This window comes from Capricornis sumatraensis, chromosome 6 (assembly GCF_032405125.1).
Source record: "Capricornis sumatraensis isolate serow.1 chromosome 6, serow.2, whole genome shotgun sequence".
NCBI classification, from domain to species: Eukaryota; Metazoa; Chordata; class Mammalia; order Artiodactyla; family Bovidae; genus Capricornis; species Capricornis sumatraensis.
The window spans coordinates 31,657,609-31,682,749 of NC_091074.1; the positions used below are offsets into that span (position 1 = coordinate 31,657,609).

General features: G+C 41.5%; 1 protein-coding gene across 1 annotated transcript; it reads left to right on the forward strand.

Annotated features, from left to right (window-relative positions):
- The first annotated feature begins 15,792 nt into the window (after positions 1-15,792).
- LOC138081410 (interferon beta-2-like) lies at positions 15,793-16,353 on the forward strand. Its single transcript, XM_068974554.1, has one exon. The coding sequence runs from the start codon at positions 15,793-15,795 to the stop codon at positions 16,351-16,353; it is 561 nt and encodes a 186-aa protein (XP_068830655.1).
- Positions 16,354-25,141: the final 8,788 nt, after the last annotated feature.

Sequence of the window (25,141 nt, forward strand, 5' to 3'; positions counted from 1 at the left end):
CCATGGAGCACAGGCTGCCAGGCTCTTCTGCCCATGGGATTCCCCAGGCAAGAATCCTGGAGTGGGTTGCCATGCCCTCCTCCAGGGGAGTTTCCTGACCAGGGATCAAACTGGTGTCTCCTCTTGTCTCCTGAATTGGCAGGCAAGTTCTCTACCATCAGCTCCACCTGGGAAGCCCAGTACAATGCTGCTAGTCTGTAAAAAGCCATATAGAAAATTAATAAAGAGAAGAATTGAAAGCATGATTAGAAGAGGAAGTTTGTGATTAAGACTCTTGAGCCTTTAACTTAGAATAGGAAATATAACTTGCTTCAAATATTTATAAACCATTCATGAAAATTATCATACCTTAGACTTCACAGAGATATCCATAATTCTTCCAGGGCAAAAATATTTGTATAAGTTGTGTGCTCAGATCACAATGCCTGCAATTAATTTTAAACAATTATTTTAGAGCATCATTTAGAGATTTAACATCATGCCGATAAATTATATCAGGTCAAAATTAAAACATAAAATAAGAAATTTAGTAAGTTATGGAAATTAAATCACTATTCCTCAAACTTCCAGAAGCAAAGTTGCACACTGAGATCAGTTCATATCCTGGAAACATGAATTGAAAATACATTGGCCTCATTCATTAATTCAACATGAATATTTAAATACCATTAATGGAAATAGTATAAGAAAATATCTGTCAAATGCCCACCTGTGAATAACCATAATCTGACCATCTGTCATTCTCTAGAGTAAAACTAGATGTTATAAAGAGAGTGGCTAGTTCAGCTCATAACTCAGTCATCACCCATGTGCTTCCCCTCAGATCAATCACTGTGCACGCAGCAGAGGCGCTTGTCACATAGCATATTACAGAGACTACAAAGACTGCAACAGAGAATATTTTAAAATGTATACTCCAAAGTTCAGACTTCATCAAAGTCATCATCTTGCTGTTTCACTAAGGATCTTCTTAAGTGAAAGTGTCCTTTAACATTTCAAGTATATTGTGGGTAAAAATATGACAATTACTAGGACACTGAGGTGCCACTGCTTTGATCGACATGAAGCCTCCAGCAATATTGCTCTAATATAGAATGCATTATTGCTCTATATTAGAGCAATATTGCATAGGAACCTGGAATGTTAGGTCCATGAATCAAGGCAAATTGGAAGTGGTCAAACAGGAGATGGCAAGAGCGAACATCAACATTTTAGGAATCAGCGAACTAAAATGGACTGGAATGGGTGAATTTAGCTCAGATGATCATTATATCTACTATTGTGGGCAAGAATCCCTTAGAAGAAATGAAGTAGCCATCATCATCAACAAAAGAGTCCAAAATGCAGTACTTGGATGCAATCTCAAAAATGACAGAGTGATCTCTGTTTGTTTCCAAAACAAATCATTCAATATCATGATAATTCAAGTCTATGCCTCAACCAGTAATGCTGAAGAAGCTGAAGTTGAACGGTTCTATGAAGACCTACAAGAACTTTTAGAACTAACACCCCCAAAATATGCCCTTTTCATTACAGGGGACTGGAATGCAAAAGCAGGCAGTCAAGAAACACCTAGAGTAACAGGCAAATTTGGCCTTGGAGTACATAACGAAGCAGGGTAAATGCTAATAGAGTCCTGCCAAGAGAACGTACTGGTCATAGCAAACACCCTCTTGCAACAACAAAAGAGAAGACTCTACACATGGACATCACCAGATGGCCAACACCAAAATCAGACTGGTTATATTCTTTGCAGCCAAAGATAGAGAAGATCTATACAGTCAGTAAAAACAAGACCGGGAGCAGACTGTGGCTCAGATCATGAATTCCTTATTGCCAAATTCAGATTTCAATTGAAGAAAGTAGGGAAAACCACTGGACCATTCAGGTATGACCTAAATCAAATCCTTTACAATTATATAGTGGAAGTGAGAAATAGATTTAAGGGACTGGATCTGATAGACCGAGTGCCTGAAGTACTGTGGACAGAGGTTCATGACATTGTACAGGAAACAGGGAGTAAGACCATCTCCAAAAAAAAGAAATGCAAAAAAGCAAAATGGCTGTCAGAGGTGGCCTTACAAATAGCTGTGAAAAGAAGAGAAGCCAAAAGCAAAGTAGAAAAGGACAGATAAAGCCATCTGAACGCAGAGTTCCAAAGGATAGCAAGGCGAGAGAGAAAAGCTTTCCTCAGTGATCAGTGCAAAGAAATAGAGGAAAACAATAGAATGGGAAAAGCTAGAGATCTTTTCAAGAAAATTAGAGATACCAAGGGAACATTTCATGCAAAGATGGGCTCAAAAATGGACAGAAATTGTATGACCCTAACAGAAGCAGAAGAGATGTCAAGAATACACCGAAAAGAAAAAAAGAACGTGAAGTCACTCAGTCATGTCCGATTCCTTGCGACCCTGTGGACTGTAGCCTACCAGGCTCCTCTGTCCATGGGATTCTCCAGGCGAGAATACTGGAGTGGGTTGCCATTTCCTATTCCAGGGAATCTTCCTGACCCAGGGATTGAACCTGGGTCTCCCACATTGCAGGTAGATGCTTTAATCTCTAAGGCACCAGGGAAGCGGAACTATACAAAAAAGATCTTCACAACCCAGATAATCACGATGGTGTGATCACTCACTTAGAGCCAGACATCTTCGAATGTGATGAAGTCAAGTGGGCCTTAGAAAGCATCACTATGAACAAAGCTAGTGGAGATGATGGCATTCCAGTTGAGCTATTTCGAATCCTGAAAGATGATGCTTTGAAAGAGCTGCACTCAATATGCCAGCAAATTTGGAAAACTCAGCAGTTGCCACAGGACTGGAAAAAGTCAGTTTTCATTCCAATCCCAAAGAAAGGCAATGCAAAAGAATGCTCAAACTACCACACAATTGCACTCATCTCACACAACAGTAAAGTAATGCTCAAAATTCTCCAAGCCAGGCTTTAGCAATACATGAAGTCTGAACTTCCAGATGTTCAAGCTGGTTTTAGAAAAGGCAGAGGAACCAGAGATCAAATTGCCAACATCCGCTGGATCATCGAAAAAGCAAGAGAGATCCAAAAAAAAAATCTGCTTCTGCTTTATTGACTATGCCAAAGCCTTTGACTGTGTGGATCACAATCAACTGTGGAAAATTCTGAGAGAGATGGGAATACTAGACCACTTGACCTGCCTCTTGACAAACCTGTATGCAGGTCAGGAAGCAACAGTTAGAACTGGACATGGAACAACAGACTGGTTCCAAATAGGAAAAGGAGTACGTCAAGGCTGTATATTGTCACCCTGCTTATTTAACTTATATGCAGAGTACATCATGAGAAACACTGGACTGGAAGAAACACAAGCTGGAATCAAGATTGCCGGGAGAAATATCCATAACCTCAGATATGCAGATGACATGACACCACCCTTTTGGCAGAAAGTGAAGAACTAAAGAGCCTCTTGATGAAAGTGAAAGAGGAGAGTGAAAAAGTTGGCTTAAAGCTCAACATTCAGAAATCTAAGATCATGGCATCCGGTCCCATCACTTCGTGGCAAATAAATGGGGAAACAGTGGACACAGTGGCTGACTTTATTTTGGGGGGGTCCAAAATCATGGCAGATGGTGACTGCAGCCATGAAATTAAAAGACGCTTACTCCTTGGAAGGAAAAGTATAACCAACCCAGATAGCATATTAAAATGCAGAGACATTACACTACCAACAAAGGTCCATCTAGTCAAGGCTATGGTTTTTCCAGTGGTCATGTATGGATGTGAAAGTTGGACTATAAAGAAAGCTGAGTGCCGAAGAATTGATGCTCTTGAACTGTGGTGTTGGAGAAGACTCTTGAGAGTCCCTTGGTCTGCAAGGAGATCAAACCAGTCCATCCTAAAGGACATCAGTCCTGGGTGTTCATTGGAAGGGCTGATGTTGAAGCTGAAACTCCAATACTTTGGCCACCTGATGTGAAGAGCTGACTCATTTGAAAAGACCCTGATGCTGGGAAAGATTGAGGGCAGGAGGAGAAGGGGATGACAGCGGATGAGATGGTTTGATGGCATCACTGACTCAATGGACATGAGTTTGGGCAAACTCTGGGAGATGCTGATGGACAGGGAGGCTTGGCATGCTGCAGTCCATGGGGTCGCAAAAAGTCGGACACGACTGAGCGACTGAACTGAACTGAAGCCTCCTGAATAAAGAGGGAACCGGGTTACCCACTCTGGGTCATAGAAGGAACAAAGGACAGTTTGAGGAGGGACTGAATGTGATTCTTGAGACACAGACTAGAGGTGGGAGGGAGATGGGTGGAGAAAAGCCCAGGTCATGGACTCAGGTGCCTGCCTGGGGCCTGTAAGAACCGGAGCACCTTCAAGGGTTAGTGCAGAACCACATACATCATGGGAGGTCAATCTGCATATACGGAATCTAGGATCCTGGAGTAGGATGAGGAAGGGGGAGTAAGTTTTCTACACTTGGCCACTCTTGCGAAAAGAGTCTCCTAAACTGTTCAAAATGAGGCAAAAAATAGCAAGGCAGGCTGGGGATTGCAGAGACAGCTAAGGGATCTGAGAACCAGTAGCTGCCATGATAAATGTGACTCTAAAGAAGTAAAGAGGGTTTCTTAAGCTTATTTATATATATTAACCACACATGTCATTGCTAAACTTTTAAATAATTCATACAAAGAAAAGCCTACCCTTGACCTCTAGGAGGATGCACCCTATTCCTATACTGTTAACAATTTAATGGGTATCCTTCTAGACATTTTCATATGTAGTTAATAAATCTATACATAGGGACATATTAATGTATATCACAAAAATATCATTTTTTATAGACTTCAGTTTCTCATTTATATTTACCCGCTAATAGATCTTTGAGATTTTTCTTCATTAGTACTTAAAATTAGATTGTCTAGTTATAAATTCCTGCATTGTGTCTTAACTGCAATAACTAACTACAATAACTGTCTTAACTAAGATAATCATAAAAGCTCCTCTTGAAAGTGTGGTAAGATTAATTGCTTTAATTTATAGCACATGCTCTGCATGGTACCAGACACTTCCCAAGTGCTCCTTACGTATTAATTCTTTGGGTTTGAATCTGGTTAGAAGATTATTTCCTGAGGTTCTGGGTCTGTGGTCAGGAAGTTCCCAGAGAGCTGTTCAGAGACAGATTCCTGCAGCTCACCCACCGCACAGTGAGAGGAGAAATAGCCATTCACTGGGATGATGAGGCCAAGCAGGTTGCAACAATACCCAGAGTTCTAGATGGAAACATCCCTACATGGCACACAGGCCAGCTGTTTACAAGGATTCATTCCCACCCTCACTGGATTCTTGTTTCTCCTAGAGTTTAGGAGCTCAGAGTTTCAGCCAGGAAAACATAGGCATCTGGCAGGCAGTCAGAAGGAAACTCTGCTCTGTGCACTCAACTCAGCCAGGAGGCCAGGCCAGAGGGGATTCCCAGGCTGGATCCTGAAATCCCTTTTGGCAGCTTGCATTTAGTTTCCTTTTCACTTGTTGCATCAACTCCGTTGTTATTTTTGCCTTCTGGGGTTCATTACCCAATCTCTGATGATGTAACAAAACTCAAGTCAGTTGTTGTTTTGAGTATGTAGATGGCTTTGCTTTGGGCTGTTTCACTTTAAGGAAGATTCAGAAACTGCCTCAGAGACAGGAAACTAACCCAGAACCCACACAGTGGGACTTGCTCACATGTCAGCAGAGGGGGGCCTCTAAGGCTTGTTCAGCAGCTGCACCCAATGTGTTGTCCCTTTCAACCGTTTTCTCAACCTTGGGGGGCCTGACTCACTGCACCCCTGATGGTGATTCTGAGAATTAAAGTCCAGCTCAGAGAACGGTCTGGGATCTGAAGTAAATGCAGGCTTGATGCAGACGGCCATGTTCTGAAAGGGCCAGTCTGAGTGTCCAGCAGCAGCGGGTCCTGGCAGCAAACAATGAAAACAAGGCCTGCGCTGCTCCTGCCTGTTCCTGGGCCATCGACCCTCTGATGGGAGCATTCTGAGAGTGACAGGGGTGCAGAGTGTGGGATCTTCTGGCTGGGTATGTTCTGGAGGAGGTAGGAGAGCTAGGCAGAGACGCCTTCAGCCAATATCTAGTTTCAGGTGCATCCTGATTGAGCTAGAAAAAAATCGCACAATGAGTCTATCCAAGGCCTGTGGCAAGATGTCCAGGGTGTGAGAAAGGGCAAGAGAGAAGACTGCAACCAGGAGCACTTAGAGCCCTCTGCATGCTGTCCCTCTCCACACCAGGTGGGAGGCCTGAGGAGGGGCTCTGGGCCCACCAGCTGTTTGCTGTGAGCACAGGGCAACCCCAACCTGGGCACAGTCAGCCTCAGGTGCTGAGAGAGGGCAAGAGTGAGGCTGCAGCTGGAAGGTGGGAAGACACGCTCTTCCCTCAAGCTGGAGACAGACTTTCCATTGTGGTCCTGAAGCTTCACAGGAGTTCTCTAGGTTGCTGAGCAAAATGTCTCCTGTCTAGTTAGGCCTATTTTTAAATTTTGTATGAAGTGAAGTGAAGTCGTTCAGTCGTGTCCAACTCTTTGCGATCCTGTGGACTGTAGCCTACCAGGCTCCTCCCTCCATGGGATTCTTCAGGCAAGAGTACTGGAGTGGGGTGCCATTTCCTTCTCCAGGGGATCTTCCCAACCCAGGGATCAAGCCCAGGTCTCCCGCATCCCAGGCAGACGCTTTACCCTCTGAGCCACCAGGGAAGCCCTAAATTTTGTACACGTTTATACAAATGGTCTATATTTTCTTTTGAGTTGAGTTTCTCTTACTCACTACTATGTTTGTGTGTTTATTGTGTTTCATACGTCTTATTAACAAACCTACTATAAGCATAGATAACAACTTATTTATTTATGCCATTTTAAAGGATATTTAGGTCATTTTCTGTTTGGTACTGTTATCAATAGTGCTAGTATAAATATTCTTTAGTTATATCCTGACGTATATTCACTTGATTTTTTTCCAGGGTGATTGCTGGACTTACTAGGTCATAGGCTATGCATATTTCAGCTTTGCTACAAAATAGTTTTTAAAGTACAATTTTATACACCATATAGCGGTTGCTCTATACGATCATCACACATGTTCAGTCCTTTAAAATTTTTATTTGCAGACAATATATTTGTTTATTTAAAAATTTGAAAATCCAACCAAGTGCTTTTAGATATAGCATTTGTAAAGTTAGCCAGATTAAAAACCAAAATTATTTTGATATGTGTTTGTGTATGAAATGCAAGGAAATGGTAGAAAAATTTAATGAAAAAAGTGTTTCATTCATTCTTGCAACAACAATAAATAATAAATATGTTGGAAAAAACCTCAGAAAGAATATGAAAAGTATATATCAAGCCAGTAGCAAAAGTTTATTGAGAGACTTTTTTAAAATAGTCCAATAAATTGGCACATTTGCTTCTTTTGTTTATGAAGTGGTTAAGAAACATTTGCTAAATATTTGCTCACTAAATGACAGTGTGAGTCTCAGTAGGAGGTGACCTTGGCAGTCTCTATTGTAGACTCTGTATTCCCTTCTCAAGGATGCTGACCACCTCATCACATGCTTACATGTCTTTTGCTCACTCAGAAGAAGAATTAGTTGGGAAAGTTGCTTAATCCTCGTTGATGATCAAGGTGGAAAAAAAGACAATCTCAATGTAACAGAGAAACCTTCGATTCTTCATTAGTTTCTGGCCATCTAATCTGAATCAAATTTCAATTATACACTTGTCCTTAGAGGCCAAAAGGGAAGGTAATTGGGCCTGTCAATGCTATATTGAAAAGGATTAAAGTCTAGGGCTTCCCTGGTGGGCCAGCGGTTAAGAACCCACCTGCCAGTGCAGGGGACCTGGGTCCCAGCCCCGCTCAGGGAGGATGACATGTGCTGTGAGGCCCCTGCGCCTGTGCCCACAACTACTGAGCTGGGCCCTGGAGTCTGTGCTCTGCAGCAGGAGAGAGCTCCACAGGGAGAAGCCCGAGCAGCTCAGCTAGAGAGCAGCCCACGCTTGCTCCACCTGGAGAAAGCCCCCCTGCTGCCACAAAGAGCCAGTCCAGTCGTAAACTGATTAATTAAAAATTACCTAGTCTACACTTTAGGAAGAACTCCTAATGCCTGTCCCTCCCCCGGCCCCCTCCCATACACACTCTGGTTGTAGCAACTTTTTATTGAGTTTCTTATTTTTGGTTCTGAGACTTGTGGGATCTTAGTTCTCTGACCAGGGATGGAACTCGGGCCTCCTGCCCTGAAAGCATGGAGTCCCACCCACTAGCTCTCTGGGGAATTCCCAGGTCTCCTTCGTCTTTCACCTAATGTTCTTTTTCTCCTCTGGGGTGTCACTTAGGATGCCCCGTTACCTTTAATTGCCACGTCTTCTCAGGCACCTCTGGTATGACAGTTTCTCAGTAGTAGACACTTTATGTTATTGTCAATGGTATCATTTGTAAATGTCATTTTCCAAGTTCTAATTGCTCATATTAAAAAAGTGGTTGATTTTTAATGTTAATCTTGTTTTCGTACTGCTCCCTCCAGCTTGAGCTGTGTTGGTCACTGTGGAGCCGACAGCCCCATGTGGCCAGCTGAGCGCTTGTCTAGTCCAGCCTGAGCTGTATTGTGACTAACAGCATGTACTGTCTTTTGAAGGCACTATGGAAAAGAAGAATGTACCTACCTCACTAATAAGTTTATATTGGCTTATGTTGAAATGATAACATTTAGATATATTGTGTTAAATAAAATATACTGTTAAAATTAACTTGTTTCTTTTTATTCTTTTGATGTGGCTACCAGAAAAATTTAAATTACACAGGTTTGGCTTGCATTATATTTGTTCTGGTCATTGCTGACTTTGAATGAAATTAATAAACCCAAAAATGCTGCATTTATTAACCCAGATTAGTTAATAATGAAAGAATACATTTACCGGTTGGAAAGTTGGAATCCTTGCAAGAAAAAAAAGGAAAAAAATCACCCTTTACTTTCACTAACCAAACATAATACATGGAAACAACCTAGATGTCCATCAGCAGATGAATGGATAAGAAAGCTGTGGTACATATACACAATGGAGTATTACTCAGCTGTTAAAAAGAATACATTTGACTCAGTTCTGATGAGATGGATGAAACTGGAGCCGATTATACAGAGTGAAGTAAGCCAGAAAGAAAAACACCAATACAGTATACTAACACATATATATGGAATTTAGAAAGATGGCAATGATGACCCTGTACGCAAGACAGGAAAAAAGACACAGCTGTGTATAACGGACTTTTGGACTCAGAGGGAGAGGGAGAGGGTGGGATGATTTTGGAGAATGGCATTCTATCATGTATACTATCATGTAAGAATTGAATCGCCAGTCTATGTCTGACGCAGGATACAGCATGCTTGGGGTTGGTGCATGGGGATGACCCACTGAGATGTTATGGGGAGGGAGGTGGGAGGGGGGTTCATGTTTGGGAACACATGTAAGAATTAAAGATTTTAAAATTTAAAAAAAAAAGTTAAAAAAAAATAAAATGCTGGTATATTTCCTTTAATTAGTTTTTTTCTCTACATGTTTTTACATAGTTACATCATATGTATAATTTTATGCCCTGATTTTGAATATAACTAAGTGCTTTTTATTTTGTAATCACACAATATGTGTTCATTATAGGAAAAAGTTTAAAAGTGAGAAAAGAAAGCTAAATATTTAGTAACATTTATTTTATTCTTTCATGCAGATAAAGTGCACTAAGTGATAAAAATGCCTAAGAATCCTATCTCCCAGATATTCTCTTTTATGGGAAAAAAATCCATGTACAAACAGTTCTAAAGGCACAAAGTGAAAGAATTTTCCTCCTTGTTGCATTCTTATTCTAGGATATCTACTACCAATAGATGAGTGAAAGTGCCCAGTGATAAAAAATTGCATGCATATATCAGCATATATGTGTGTATCTTTATTAATTTATAAAGTTAATAATAATATCATGTCCATTATTAAGTTCAGTTCAGCCGCTCAGGTGTGTCTGACTCTTTGCGACCCCATGGACTGCAGCACCCCTGGCTTCCCTGTCCATCACAAACTCCCAGAGTTTGCTCAAACTCATGTCCATCGAGTTGGTGATGCCATCCAACCATCTCATCCTCTGTCACCCCCTTCTCCCCCCAACCTTCAATATTTCCCAGCGTCAGAGTTTTTTACAAGGAGTCAGTTCTTTGCATCAGGTGGCCAAAGTATTGGAGTTTCAGCTCAGTATCAGTCCTTTCAATGAATATTCAGGACTAATTTCCTTTAGGTTGGATTGGTTGGATCGCCTTGCAGTCCAAAGAACTCTCAAGAGTCTTCACCAACACCACAGTTCAAGAGCATCAATTCTTCAGCGCTCAGCTTTCTTTATAGTCCAACTCTCACATCCATACGTGACTGTTGGAAAAACCATAGCTTTGACTAGACAGACCTTTGTTGGCAAAGTAATGTCTCTGCTTTTTACTATGCTGTCTAGATTGGTCATAACTTTTCTTCCAAGGACCAAGTGTCTTTTAATTTCCTGGCTGCAATCACCATCTGCAGTGATTTTGGAGCCCCCCAAAATAAAGCCTCTCAGTCTTTCCATTGTTTCCTCATCTATTTGCCATGAATTGATGGGACTGGATCCCTTGATCTTTGTTTTTTGAAAGTTGAGTTTTAAGCCAGCTTTTTCTCTCTCCTCTTTCACTTTCATCAAGAGGCTCTTCAGTTCTTCACTTTCTGCCATAAGGGTTGGTGTCATCTGCATATCTGAGGTTATTGATATTTCTCCCAGCAGTCTTGATTCCAGCTTGTGCTTCATCCTGCCTGGCATTTTGTGTGATATTGCTCTTTTTATTAAATATTTTTGAATGTATGTCTATATATAACCTGACCTTCCTTTTAATGGCTATAAAGTATTCCATTTTGGTCTGTATGATAATATTACTTTGTCAGTTCCCTACTGATGGATATTTAATTTGTCTTTTTCACTATGAATCGTATAATATAGACATCCTCAGTTTCCTAAAAGTAATTCCCCTTGATCAATATATGATATTTTTATATGCTGTTGATTTCCTTCACTTTTCCATATTGAAACTTCTCAATTAACAGATTTTTCCAAAACTTCTTATCTTGTGACTATGTCTTATTCAACAAGATTTAAAGTTTTTTCCTTTATTTCTAATGATTTCTTGTCTATATATTACTTCATTTCTGCATTTGTCTAATATTGTTTATGTTGTTTTATGTAATTTTAAAATATTTAAATACTCCTGTGGTAACACTAATTCAATCCATTTCATTTGCATGTATTTCTGGAAGGAATGATGCTAAAGCTGAAACTTCAGTACTTTGGCTACCTCATGCGAAGAGTTGACTCATTGGAAAAGACTCTGATGCTGGGAGGGATTGGGGGCAGGAGGAGAAGGGGACGACCCAGGATGAGATGGCTGGATGGCATCACTGACTCGATGGACGTGAGTCTGAGTGAACTCCGGGAGTTGGTGATGGACAGGGAGGCCTGGCGTGCTGCGATTCATGGGGTCGCAAAGAGTCGGACACGACTGAGAGACTGAACTGAATTGAACTGAACTGAACTGGTATATTTTCATTATCTGTAGAGCTATTAGTCTGGCACCTTATTCTCTTTTTCTAACAATAACCTGTATGAAATTTAATCTTAACACTACTATTCTGTTGCTTGATTTTACAAGAGTTTATGCTTCCTCAGTTTCTACAATAGAAGTAGTTCAGGGTGACTTTTCTAGTTTGACAGAGCTCCCCCTTCTGCTGCTTCTGTAAAATGTTCAAAAATATGGCTGCTTGCTTTCTGAGTTTCCCACCTCTCACCTTGGTCTGGTCTTCTCTTTCCTTGTCTCTCCTGTTTATATCCTGCTAAAATTTGACCCCATTGTTAGCACTTACTCCTCAGTGTAGATCCATTTCCAAAGTGGAGCTGTGCCTGGTTGATTTGAACCTTGCTGGTCTCCTCGACTATTTCACTGCCTTTCAGAGCTTACCGAGGTATCATCACAACTCAACAGCTATAACACTGAGCCAAAGCCCTTCCAGTTTCAGCTGCTGTTTTCAGACTGGCCCGGATGGCTTTCCAGTAAATACCTCTCTGCTACTTTGGGGTTCTTAGGTCCATTGCTTTCCTCTGCTTTCTCCCACATGGATGCTCCTCTCAGGCTGGTCCTGTGGCAACTGGTGGTTTGTCCTCATTTGCTTGCATTTTTGTGGCTCATGTCAATGAGTTCCATGCTCAGTAGGGTTCTTGTTTCTATCTGGTGGCAATGTCTGATTCTTTGTGAGAACTCATAGAAATTTAACATTATACCGTCACCACTGTCATCTTCCCAGAATCATTCTTTGGATTGGTTGCTTTATCTTTTCCATTCTTCGTACTCTTCACTCATTTGAGGGAATGACACAGGCATCTTTCCCACTCACCCAGTTTAGAAGGAAGGATGAATTGCTTCCTCTCTACTCCACATTGCATCAGAACAGCTTAAGCACAAATAGTTTCTTGGGAATACCTTGGACATCACCAATAGATAGTCCTCTCTGGGAGATTTGGGAGATATAGTTTGTTCAGCAAATTATAAAGATCAGAAGACAGGAGATCTATTGATGATGAGAAACCTGGAGGTCAGGATTATGCATTTACCCAGATACTTCCAGCCTCTATTTCAGTTTGGTACAATAGAAGTAATGTTCCTGTACACTAAGTAGACATTAAAATTATAATAACCAATGGTACTGATGTAACTGTAAAATGATGGAGGATTTCTCAGCTTCTGGTCCTGTCAGGAAATGAGAGATTTCACAGAAATGAATGAATTCTTCTCTACCACTAGCACCTAGGCCTACAATTAGGTAATCTCCTAACTATACTGCCTGCACTCATTCTGTTCTTTGTCCTTTACTTATCGCTTCCTGTAGAGAGATTTCTTTTTCCCCTCAAATCTAATGAAGTTACTTAGCCCCAGCAAAACCCTCCCATAGCTTCTACTGTTCTGAGGATAAAGAAAAACTTCTTCCATGGTCTCACAATCTGTGTGCTGTCTGGCTCTTGCCTGCCTTCTGGCCTCATCTCAGATCATTCACTGACCACTTTCTGACTTAGAAGTCACTCTGGCCTTCAGTCAGTCCTTTACCCCGACTTGTATCCTCCCACCACAAGGCCTTAGCACATGCCGTCCCATCTGACCTTCCTTCTGATTTTAGCTCCAGTGTCCTTGCCTCAGGACAGCCTTCTGTGATTTCTTCTACTACATTATGTCCTTATATCATAGGTGCCCACAAGACTAAGCGCCTCTCCTTTGTAACACTGGTTACCATTGCATTTTTGTGCTCTGCTCAGTTGCTCAGTCATGTCCAACTCGTTGCGACCCCATGGACTGTATGTAGCGCACCAGTCTCCTCTGTCCACAGAATTTTCCAGGCAAGAATACTGGAGTGGGTTGTTCCTTCTGCAGGGGATCTTCCTGACCCAGGGATCAAACCTGCATCTCCTGTGTCTCCCTTACTGGATTCTTTACCTCTGAACCACTGGGGAAGCCCATTGCATTTTTACTTTTGTGTATGTCTTCGATTAATGTTCTTCTCTCCTGCTTAAGTATATAACCCAGAGTGAGGGTACAGTCTGCATCATCTCGTGCGACAGTTGCATATTGTGTAAATTTAGTAAATTCAGGTTGAAAGATAAGGCAAGTATTGCTAAAAACTGAAAATGATTAATTATTAAATAGCATACTTATAAGAACTTATTTTTGTATTGAAATCTTTAAAAATATACTGTACATCTCCCCGTCTATATAAGCAGACATGAAAATCATAATTTGATTTTTTTTTTACTGATTCCTTTCTTATCAGCATCAGCACCTACACATAAACACAAAAACAGTCTCAGAAATATTGAACTAGAACCTTTTGTCTCAGTCCCCTGATTGCTTAATATTTTTTCCTCCATTTTCCTTCTAGGTCTCTTCTTAAAGTTGGTATGTATTTGCATGAGAATGGAAAATCAGACTGGATTGTTACAAGTATATACAAAATAAAAATTCATTGACCCTCAATAATGGTCACAAAGGCCAACTACAAGAGGAACCATGGACTTTTATGAATGGCCTGTGTAACATTTATTTTGCCTGCTTAGAAATATTACTTAGTCTTTAGTTTTCAGTTATTTTCTGGATAGTTGAGATTAAGCAATATTTTCTTGGGCTCTGAAATCACTGCAGATAGTGACTGCAGCCACGAAATTAAAAGACACTTGCTACTTGGAAGAAAACCTGTGACAAACCTAAATAGCATATTAAAAAGCAGAGACATCACTTTGACAATAAAGGTCTGTCTAGTCACGTATGGATGTGAGAATTGGACCGTAAAAACAGCTGAGCCCCGAATTATTGATGCTTTCAAATTGTAGTGCTGGAGAAGATTCTTGAGAGTCCCTTGGACTGCAAGGAGATCAAACCAGTCCATCCTAAAGGAAATCAGTCCTGAATATTCATTGGAAGAACTGATAACTGAAGCTGAAGCTCCAATGCTTTGATCAACTAATGCAAAGAGCTGACTCATTAGAAAACACCCTGACGCTGGGAAAGATTGAGGGCAAGAGGGAAAGGGGGTGACAGAAGATGAGATGGTTGGAAGGCATCACTGACTCAATGGACATGAGTTTAAACAAACTCTGGGAGGTACTGAAGGACAGGGAAGCCTGGCATTGTGCACTCCATGGGGTCGCAAAAAGTAGGACCTGACTTAGTAACTGAAAAACAACAACAAAGTTGATAAAGTTATGTGATGTCTTGCTGCTTATGGCTAAGGCCTCCAAAAAATTCAGATCAACTTAGTTTGTCCATGGTTCCTCTTGTAGTTGGCCTTTGTGACCATTATTGAGGGTCAATGAATTCTATTTTGTTTTTTATATACATTATTTTTTATCTTTATTTAAATATATTTATTTTTACTTGAATGATAATTGCTTTACAATATTACATTGGTTTCTGCCATATATCAACATGAATCAGCCATAAGTATACGTATATCCCCTCCCTCTGGAACCTTCGTGCCCCCTCCCACCCCTCTAGGAACATCACTCTATTTTAGATAGAAAAAAAATAGATGTCTTTTTTTAAAATCATAAACCGCATGTATTTAATTTAAATCATACATATATCATATATTTATTGTTCATCAACTTAGTTTAACACTATTCTCTTATAGATAGGAAAAATAGATGTCTCTTTTAAAATCATAAACTGCAAGTATTATTGTTTGGTAATAGCAGAATTGAGAATTAAACCTAATTTTTATGAAAAAGAAAACTCTCTTACAAACAAGGCCCCCTCGTCCCAAATCTCATAATATGAAAAGAGAAAAACAAAAATCTTTTCCATATGAAAGAATCCTGTAATAATCTAGTTCCAAAGATTTGGCTTATATTTTTCTTTAACATTCAGCAATTCATTGAAACTTTAAAAAACATTAGAAATTCTCAGTTTGTATATCTTTTTTTCCACGTGGTATATATAAATTAAAAGAGCAAGGAGCTTAAAGAAAAAGAGTTTTGGGGGCAACTAACCATTTAAATGACATGGGAAAACAGAAAGGGAGAACTGAAAGTGGGAAATTCCTCTCAAATAGAAAGAATGGAGGGGCATCCTGTATAAGTAGCCCACACTCAAGGAGGAAGGACATTCACTCTGCAAACTCTTGAAGACTCAGCTTCAGGACCTTCTAGCAGAACAGGCAGCCCTGGGCCTGATTTCACCATGACCTATCGGTGCCTCCTCCAGATGGTTCTCCTGCTGTGTCTCTCCACCACAGCTCTTTCCAGGAGCTACAACTTGCTTCGATTCCAACAAAGGCGGAGCTCTGTGGTGTGTCAGAACCTCCTGTGGCAGTTACCTTCAACTCCTCAACACTGCCTCGAGTTCAGGATGGACTTCCAGATGCCTGAGGAGATGAAGCAAGCACAGCAGTTCCGGAAGGAAGATGCCGTATTGGTCATGTATGAGATGCTCCAGCACATCTTCCATATTCTCACCAGAGACTTCTCCAGCACTGGCTGGTCTAAGACCATCATTGAGCACCTCCTTGTGGAACTCTATGGGCAGATGAATCGTCTGGAGCCAATCCAGAAGGAAATAATGCAGAAGCAAACCTCCACTATGGGAGACACGACCGATCTTCACCTGAGGAAATATTACTTCAACCTCGTGCAGTACCTCAAGTCCAAGAAGTACAACAGGTGTGCCTGGGCAGTCGTTCGAGTGCAAATCCTCAGGAACTTTTCTTTCCTGAGGAGACTAACAGGTTACCTCCGTGACTGAACATCTCCCCGCTGTGGCTCTGGGAAGGGACAATGTGACTTTGAGGTGAGACTCTTCAGCAGCAGAGGCTCTTGAAGTAACTGACAAGGCAATGCACTGGATTTCAATGGACAGTTAAAGACTAACCTATTTTTAAATTGATTTATGCCGTATTTATTTAAACTTTTATATGGGAAATAAATTATTTATGAAACAAAAGTCAACGTGTTAGTTTTAATGTCAATTTGATTTATGTGACAACACATTACTAAAATTGCAGAGCACGTGGGAGACATTCTTTATAGAATGAGCCTGCCAAGTTGTAGAGTTTCTGGCCCCTGCCCTAATTTAAAATGAAAGGAAGTCATGTGGAATATACAAGGAAAAAGATGAGAAGGGGAGTGATTTTAGGAGAAGAATTGTGGCGTGAGCCTCTACAGAATTAAAATGTAGACACAAGTAGATGACTGTGGCCTTGGAAGCAGGGGCGCCTCCTGCTTCTACTCTCTGCCCCAGGTGCTCCGGCCCTCAAGGTAGAATTTGCCTGGCTGTCAGGGTAACTGGAGGAATATTTCAGCTCTTGTGTTTGCCCTTAATTCCTCTATTATCTGTGGGATGCCCTGCTTTCCTTTTCACATCCCCCATCCACAGGATTTTAAAATGTTTATGTCTCTCCCCACCCCCAGCCATGCCCAAGGGTGAGAAGTTCCCTGGCACTTCTGTGACACTTTTAAGGAGCAGTCCCTTTATCGCACTCTTCATGAAACAGCCAAAGTGTACGGTTGTCTTAGGAGAGCTGGGGTCTCTGTCTGCTTCCGGGGCATAGACGCCAGAGGGAAAAAAAGACTCTGCCTGATACCCCTGCCATCTAACTAGTTTTTTTCCTCATTTTTTCCCCCCAAAAAAGCAAGCCTGCTCCTGGTTCCCCCTTCCTTGTTCATACAGGACTATCCTATCTGCTTTTCCTGCTGCTTTGCATCTCTGAAGCCACACACTCTCTAAAGCCAAATCCAAGACAGGTGTAACAGATGTCGTGGTTTCAGGCCAAAGGAAAAACCAGAAAGCAGGGAAGAAAAGGAAGTGCAGGTGGGAAGAGGGGGTGCTCACTTATCCTAGGGCTTCAGTTCAGTTCAGTTCAGTTGCTCAGTCGTGTCCGACTCTTTGTGACCCCATGAATCCCAGCACGCCAGGCCTCCCTGTCCATCACCAACTCCCGGAGTTCATTCAGACTCACGTCCATCGAGTCTGTGATACCATCCAGCCATCTCATCCTGAGTCGTCCCCTTCTCCTCCTGCCCCCAATCCCTCCCAGCATCAGAGTCTTTTCCAATGAGTCAACTCTTTGCATGAGGTGGCCAAAGTACTGGAGCTTCAGCTTTAGCATCAAGAAATGGCTATCATGGTCAACAAAACAGTCTTGGATGCAAGACTCAAATACTCAGTACTTGGATGCAATCTCAAAAACGACAGAATGATCTCTGTTCGTCTCCAAGGCAAACCATTCAATATCACAGTTATCCAAGTCTATGCCCCAACCAGTAACGTTGAAGAAACTGAAGTTGAATGGTTTTATGAAGACCTACAAGACCTTTTAGAACTAACACCGAAAAAACATGTCCTTTTCAGTATAGGGGACTGGAATGCAAAAGTAGGAAGTCAAGAAACACCTGGAGTAACAGGCAAATTTGGCCTTGCAATGCGGAATGAAGCAGGGCAAAGACTAATCGAGTTTTGCCAAGAAAATGCACTGGTCATAGCAAACACCCTCTTGCAACAACACAAGAGAAGACTCTACACATGGACATCACCAGATGGTCAACACCGAAATCAGATTGATTCTATTCTTTGCAGCCAAAGATGGAGAAGCTCTATACAGTCAACAAAAACAAGACCAGGAGTTGACTGTGGCTCAGATCATGAACTCCTTATTACCAAATTCAGACTCAAATTGAAGAAAGTAGGGAAAACCACTAGACCATTCAGGTATGATCTAAATCAAATCCCTTATGATTATACAGTGGAAGTGAGAAATAGATTTAAGGGCCTAGATCTGATAGATAGAGTGCCTGATGAACTATGGAATGAGGTTCGTGACATTGTACAGGAGACAGGGATCAAGACCATCCCCATGGAAAAGAAATGCAAAAAAGCAAAATGGCTGTCTGGGGAGGCCTTACAAATAGCTGTGGAAAGAAGAGAGGCGAAAAGCAAAGGAGAAAAGGAAAGATATATGCATCTGAATGCAGAGTTCCAAAGAATAGCAAGAAGAGATAAGAAAGCCTTCTTCAATGATCAATGCAAAGAAATAGAGGAAAACAACAGACTGGGAAAGACCAGAAATCCTAGGGCTTACCCTGGGAAAATACAGTTTCCCTAGGAGCTCATGGGGCGCCTGGCCAGCATGGATGGGCCACTGTCTTTGTACTGAACCCTTCGAGAACCTGAATTGGTGACTGTTCCCGTCATTAGCTGCCTCCATCCATGCGTTGTGCTGAGCATTTTCTCCTGGAGCAAATGCCTAGGAGTCTGTCTTGCCTTTAAGGGATTCAGCTTTGAAAAGAAATGTTAGGCAAGTTACTGTACAGACAATGAACTCGGAGCTCCCCCTTCTGACGTAAGTTGGGTAAGACACCAGCTGTGGGACCGAGAAGTGCGTCTGTTGCTGGGGTCCTCCCAAGCCAGTCAAGGTCCCCGGAACACAATAAACTTTCCCGCCCCCTCCAGCTCCTCACAGTTTGCGACTCCACAGCCCAGCTCTGCCAAAAGCCCTTCTGCACCATGTTTCCTTTCTCCTAGGAGTTAAAAACAAGTCAGGACCTCGAAATGCCGCGTGATAGGGCTGTCTAGAGCAGTCACTGCTACTGCTGCTGCTAAGTCGCTTCAGTCGTGTCCGACTCTGTGCAACCCCATAGATGGCAGCCCACCAGACTCCCCTGTCCCTGGGATTCTCCAAGCAAGAAGAGTCAAGAGGATGCCAAAGTTCGCCTGGGCTGAACAGCTAAACCGGCTGAGAAAGCCAGAGGCGTGGGTAGCCTTGGAAAGGTCTGCTCTGGGTGTGTGCAGGGGACCAGCCGACAGAGGAGAGGCTTCTTCTGCAGAGTTAACTGTGCCACAGCTGAGCTTGCTGATCCATCCACAATATCAAGAGTATGTTCATGAGACTTCCCTGGTGCTCCAGTGGTTAACAATCTGCCTTCCAACCTACTGTATAGCACAATGAACTCTGCTCATGTTATGTGGTGGTCTGGATGGGAGGGGAGTTTGGGAGAAATGGATGCATGTATCTCTATGGCTGAGCCCCTTCGCTGTATACAGAAACTATCACAACATTCTTAACTGGCTATACCCCAATACAAAATAAAAAGTTAAAAAGTGCAGGGGACAGACTTTCTATCCTGGGTTGGAAACTAAGATCCAGCGTGTTGTGGGACAGCTAAGCCTGTATGCTGCAGTTACTGAGCCCGTGTGCTCTACAGCCTGTGTGCGGCAAGGAGAAAAGTCCTCTCCCCACAATGAAGAAACCATGTGCAGCAACAAAGACCCAGTGCAGCCAAAAGAAGCTTTTTTAAACAGTATCTCTATCATTGTAGAGGATAAATGATAAATTAATATTAATTCTAATAAGAATGAGGGAGGCTAACCCCAAACTGCATCTGTATTTGCATATGCTAAACAGCTATGCCACATGTAAGGCAGCATGTCTTCATAGACTGCTACATATGAGGAGGGAAGTAATTATTTTATTTTTATTTTTCTGCATTTTACTATTTTTTTAATATAAATTTATTTATTTTAATTGGGGGTTAATTACTTTACAATATTGTATTGGTTTTGCCATACATCAACATAAATCCGCCACGGGTACACACATGTTCCCCATCCTGAACCCCCCTCCCTCATCCCTCCCCGTACCACCCCTCTGAGTTGTCCCAGTGCACCAGCCCCAAGCATCCTGTACCCTGCATTGAACCTAGACTGGCGATTCATTTCATATATGATATTATACATGTTTCAATGCCATTCTCCCAAATCATCCCACCCTCTCCCTCTCCCACAGAGTCCAAAATACTGTTCTATACATCTGTGTCTCTTTTGCTGTCTCGCATACAGGGTTATCGTTACCATCTTTCTAAATTCCATATATATATATGTGTTAGTATACTGTACTGGTGTTTTTCTTTCTGGCTTACTTCACTCTGTATAATCAGCTCCAGTTTCATCCACCTCATTAGAACTGATTCAAATGTATTCTTTTTAATGGCTGAGTAATACTCCATTGTGTATATGTTCCACAGCTTTCTTATCCATTCATCTGCTGATGGACATCTAAGTCGTTTCCACGTCCTGGCTATTATAAACAGTGCTGCGATGAAGATTGGGGTACACGTGTCTCTTTCAATTCTGATTTCCTTGGTGTGTATGCCCAGCAGTGGGATTGCTGGGTCATAAGGCAGTTCTATTTCCAGTTTTTTAAGGAATCTCCAGACTGTTCTCCATAGTGGCTGTAGTAGTTTGCATTGTAAGAGGGTTCCCTTTTCTCCACACCCTCTCTAGCATTTATTGCTTGTAATCATTTTAGTTGCACCTCACTAGGAAAGTGCTGGTTCTTGGGAAAAAATACCAAATGGGCCTCTTGCGAAACAAGGTGAGATCTTGAGGTTGTGCATATGGCAACACAAAAGACATTGCCACACCAATCGCATGTTTGGGGGCATCTGTTTTTGAGGAGGAAAGACAGAGAAACACTTGGAGCTGTGATGCTCCCTGGAATAAGGCAGCAGTGAAAATTTTCTAGCGAGGACAAATAAAGTTGCCTTACAGGCAACCTGAAATCATGTGCATTGATGTAATGAAATCGTCTCCTCCATCTTCTTCAAACCTTCAGTAGAGAAAGCTGCCCACACAAAGGCCCCACATGTTCAAGGGTGAAATCATATGGCAAGCAAGCAGAGGGTGTCTAGACGTGTGTACACGAACCAAATCAGTGGGGGCAGAGGCAGAGCCGCTTCCCACTCCCACTCCTCTACCTCGCAAGGAAATCATGCAGAAGACGTGGATTCAGGGGTCAAGCAGTTAGGAGGCCCTGGCAAACATCTCAGTTAACATAAGAACTTAAACATTGCCTAACCAAACGGACATGTAGATACGGGCATAATATCCATGTACATTTGTATGGTAGTTTTTGCACTTAACAAAGCTGGTATTTAGGAATTTTTGGTGTCATTAGGCACTTTTAGGTCCCAGATGTATCTGATGCAGGAACTTGTTCATAAAGTGCTCTTAAGAAAATGAAAAGAGCATGCCACAACCTGGGAGACACTGTTTACAAATCACATATCTGATGAAGGACTTGTGTCCAGAATGTATTAAAAATACTCTCACAACTCAACAATGAGAAAATAACCCAATAAAAAGTGGGTGATATATTTGAATAAAAGAGATAAATGAATAGCAAATAGGTGCAAGGAAACATGAAAGCCTGCTTCATGCTGTGTGTGTGTGTGGTTTAGATCAGAAAATGAGTGTGAAATGGTTTTTGATTACACAGGAACCCGTTTGATTACATGAGGACCTACCATAGCCACTACCCTTCCTGCAGAATGTCCACTAGCCATCCTGGTCCAGTTCTACAAGTGACACACTTGAGGTCTGTCCAGCCATAGGCAAGGCCCTCACTGATACGGACTTCTGTTTTGACTGGTCTGAGACATAGACAGAGAGCCAGCAGCTGGTAGTGCAGCTGGAAGGTAAAGGGCACCCAGAATCAGGTCTTGCTAATTGCAAACATTTTCTCTAAATCTGTTGCGCTGATGCTTATTGAGCTTGAAAAAGTAACAGTTTATGAATTTATCCTTTTTTCTTAACATAGATTGTTGCTTTATCAACCTCAGTTTAATTGTCTAAAATCTCTTAGACTAATTAGTTTAAAACAATCAAACTCTGACATTGGACTAGAATTGCCAGCACAGAAATATACTCTCTTAATTTAGCAGGACCAAGTTAATCACTTACCTTGTTACTGACTTGATGGATAATACCCCAGAAACTTGTTCCCATCAAACAATTATTAGTAAATTTGGCTTCAGTTGGCATTCTGTTTCAAAATCTCTGCTTTGGTTTATAATTCCCTGTGTAGCGTGTTCTTAGGAAACTCAGACTTCATTAGGAATAAGAAAAAATGGAGCTCCCTTCAAAAGTTTCCTCCCTTCTTAAGGAAATGAAAAGATCTATGACAGACTGGGAGACATATTTTTAAGACACATACATGGTAAAGGATTTTTCAATGGATAAAGAACTCTCAAATCTCAGAAACAGTAAAACAACCCAATAAAAGATGGACGAAGACTTGAATACATGTCACCAAAGAAGATACTGGGTTGGCCAAAACGTTGACTGTGAAGAAGACTGAGCGCTGAAGAATTGATGCTTTTGAGTTGTGGTGTTGGAGAAGACTCTTGAGAGTCCCTTGGACTGCAAGGAGATCCAACCAGTCCATTCTGAAGGAGATCAGCCCTGGGGTTTCTTTGGAAGGAATGATGCTAAAGCTGAAGCTCCAATACTTTGGCCACCTCATGCGAAGAGTTGCCTCATTGGAAAAGACTCTGATGCTGAGAGGGATTGGGGTCAGGAGGAGAAGGGGATGACAGAGGATGAGATGGCTGGATGGCATCACTGACTCGATGCACGTGAGTTTGAGTGAACTCCGGGAGTTGGTGATGGACAGGGAGGCCTGGCGTGCTGCGATTCTTGGGGTCGCAAACAGTCGGTCACAACTGAGTGACTGAACTGAACTGAACTGAACTGATAACATCTTATGGAAAGACCCGAATGACCTTTTGGGTCAACCCAATAAGGTGGCTAATAGGACAGAAAAAGATGATCGATCAACATCATTAGTCATTAAGGAAAAGCAAATTAAAGCCACAATGAGACATCACTGCACACTTATCAGAAGGCTAAAGTTAAAGACTGACTTCATCAATCATTGGCAAGGATATAGAATGACTGGAACTCTCATTACACTGCTGGTAGAAGTAAACCATGGCAGAATCACTTTGGAAAACTATTCTATAGTTTCTTAAAAAGGTAAATATATACCTACTATATGACCCAGCTGTTCCACTGAGTTATTTATCAAAGAGAAAGGAAAGCATCTTTCTATACATACACTTGTATATGAATGTTTATAGGAACTTCACTTCTAATATCCCCAAATTAGAAACAACTCAAATGCCCATCACAAATGAATGATTAAAGAAATGATTGTAGTATATCCAGTTAATACTCAGCAATAAAAAGGGATGTATCTTTGATACACACAATAGCATGGGTAAATCTCAAAATTATGCTGAATATAAGACAGACAAAGAATACATTCTGTATTGTCCCATTCATACAAAGTTCTAGAAAGGAAAGTTACAATGACAAAAAGCAGATCAATGGTTACCCGAGGATGGGTGTGGTGGGACTAAGGAACCAGATGGAGGCAGGAATTACAAACAGACATGAGGAAACTTTTGGAAGGATATGAATATGTTCTCTGTGTTGGTGTCCATGATTTCAGGAGTGTACATGTGCATCAAAACCAAATGTTTGCTTTAAATATGCAGTTTACTGGATATCAATTATGCTTCATTAAAGTTCTTAAAAACAGATAAGAAGGAAGAAATATAAAATGAAGCCACAGTATCTTGTGTCCCTTTTTCAGAATCAGCATACATTGTTTGATGGCCTAGTATCTCTTAATAAGATTCCAAGATAAGATTAAATCAATAGGCCCTTGTGATGTGTGTTTAATCACTAAGTCATATCTGACTCCTTTGTGACCCTATGGACTGTAGCCTGCCAGGCTCATTTGTTCATGGGATTTCCTAGGCAAGAATACTGGAGTGGGTTGCCATTTCCTTCGACAAGGGATCTTCCCAACCCAGGGATCAAACATGTCTCCTGCATTGGCAGGCGGATTCTTTATCACTGAGCCTCCAGAGAAGCCCCAATAGGCCCTTACAGTCTAAGTTCAACGTTGTCAGCAGTTAGATTGTAAGAGGTTTTTATGTCACATTGCAATAGTCTCTCATATTTTAAAAGGTTGCCCAAGAAGTTGATCCTCTCCTACTAAAACTCTGGCAAAAGGCCCAGAGCACTTTCTACGTTACACACCTGCACCAACTGCATTTCAAGTTGCAGAAAACAAAGAACAAACAATTTTTTTCTTTTATTGTGGTAAAATATACACAATATAAAATCTACCATTTTAACCATTTCTAAGTGTACAGTTTTATAGCGCTAAATCCATTTCCACTGTTGTGTAACCGTCACCGCACAACCTCAGAGTTTTTTCCCTTTCCCAGGTGAGACTCTATACCCATGAAACACTAGTTCTCTGTTTCCCCTCCTCCCAACCATGGCAATCACCATTTTATTTTCTATCTCCATGAATTCAAACGGGGCTTCCCAGGTAGCTAGGTGGTAAACAATCCACCTGCAATGCAGGAGACGTGGTTCAATCTCTGGGTAGGGAAGATCCTCTGGAGAAGGAAACGGCAACCCACTCCAGTATTCTTGCCTGGGAAATCCCTTGGATAGAGGAGCCTGACAGGTTACATTCCAAGGGATTGAAAAAGAACTGGACATGACTTAGCGACTAAATAACAACAATGAATTTGAACCCTCTAGCTACCCTATATAAGTGGACTCATAGTCTTTATTTCATTTGTGACTGACTTATTTCACTTATAATGTCTTCAAGTTTCAGCTATGTTGTAGCATGTATCAAAACTTCCTTCATTTTAATGGATGAACAATATTC

Coding starts and splice junctions, on each gene's coding strand:
- LOC138081410 (XM_068974554.1), top strand. CDS start 15,793: ATGACCTATCGGTGCCTCCTCCAGATGGTTCTCCTGCTGTGTCTCTCC.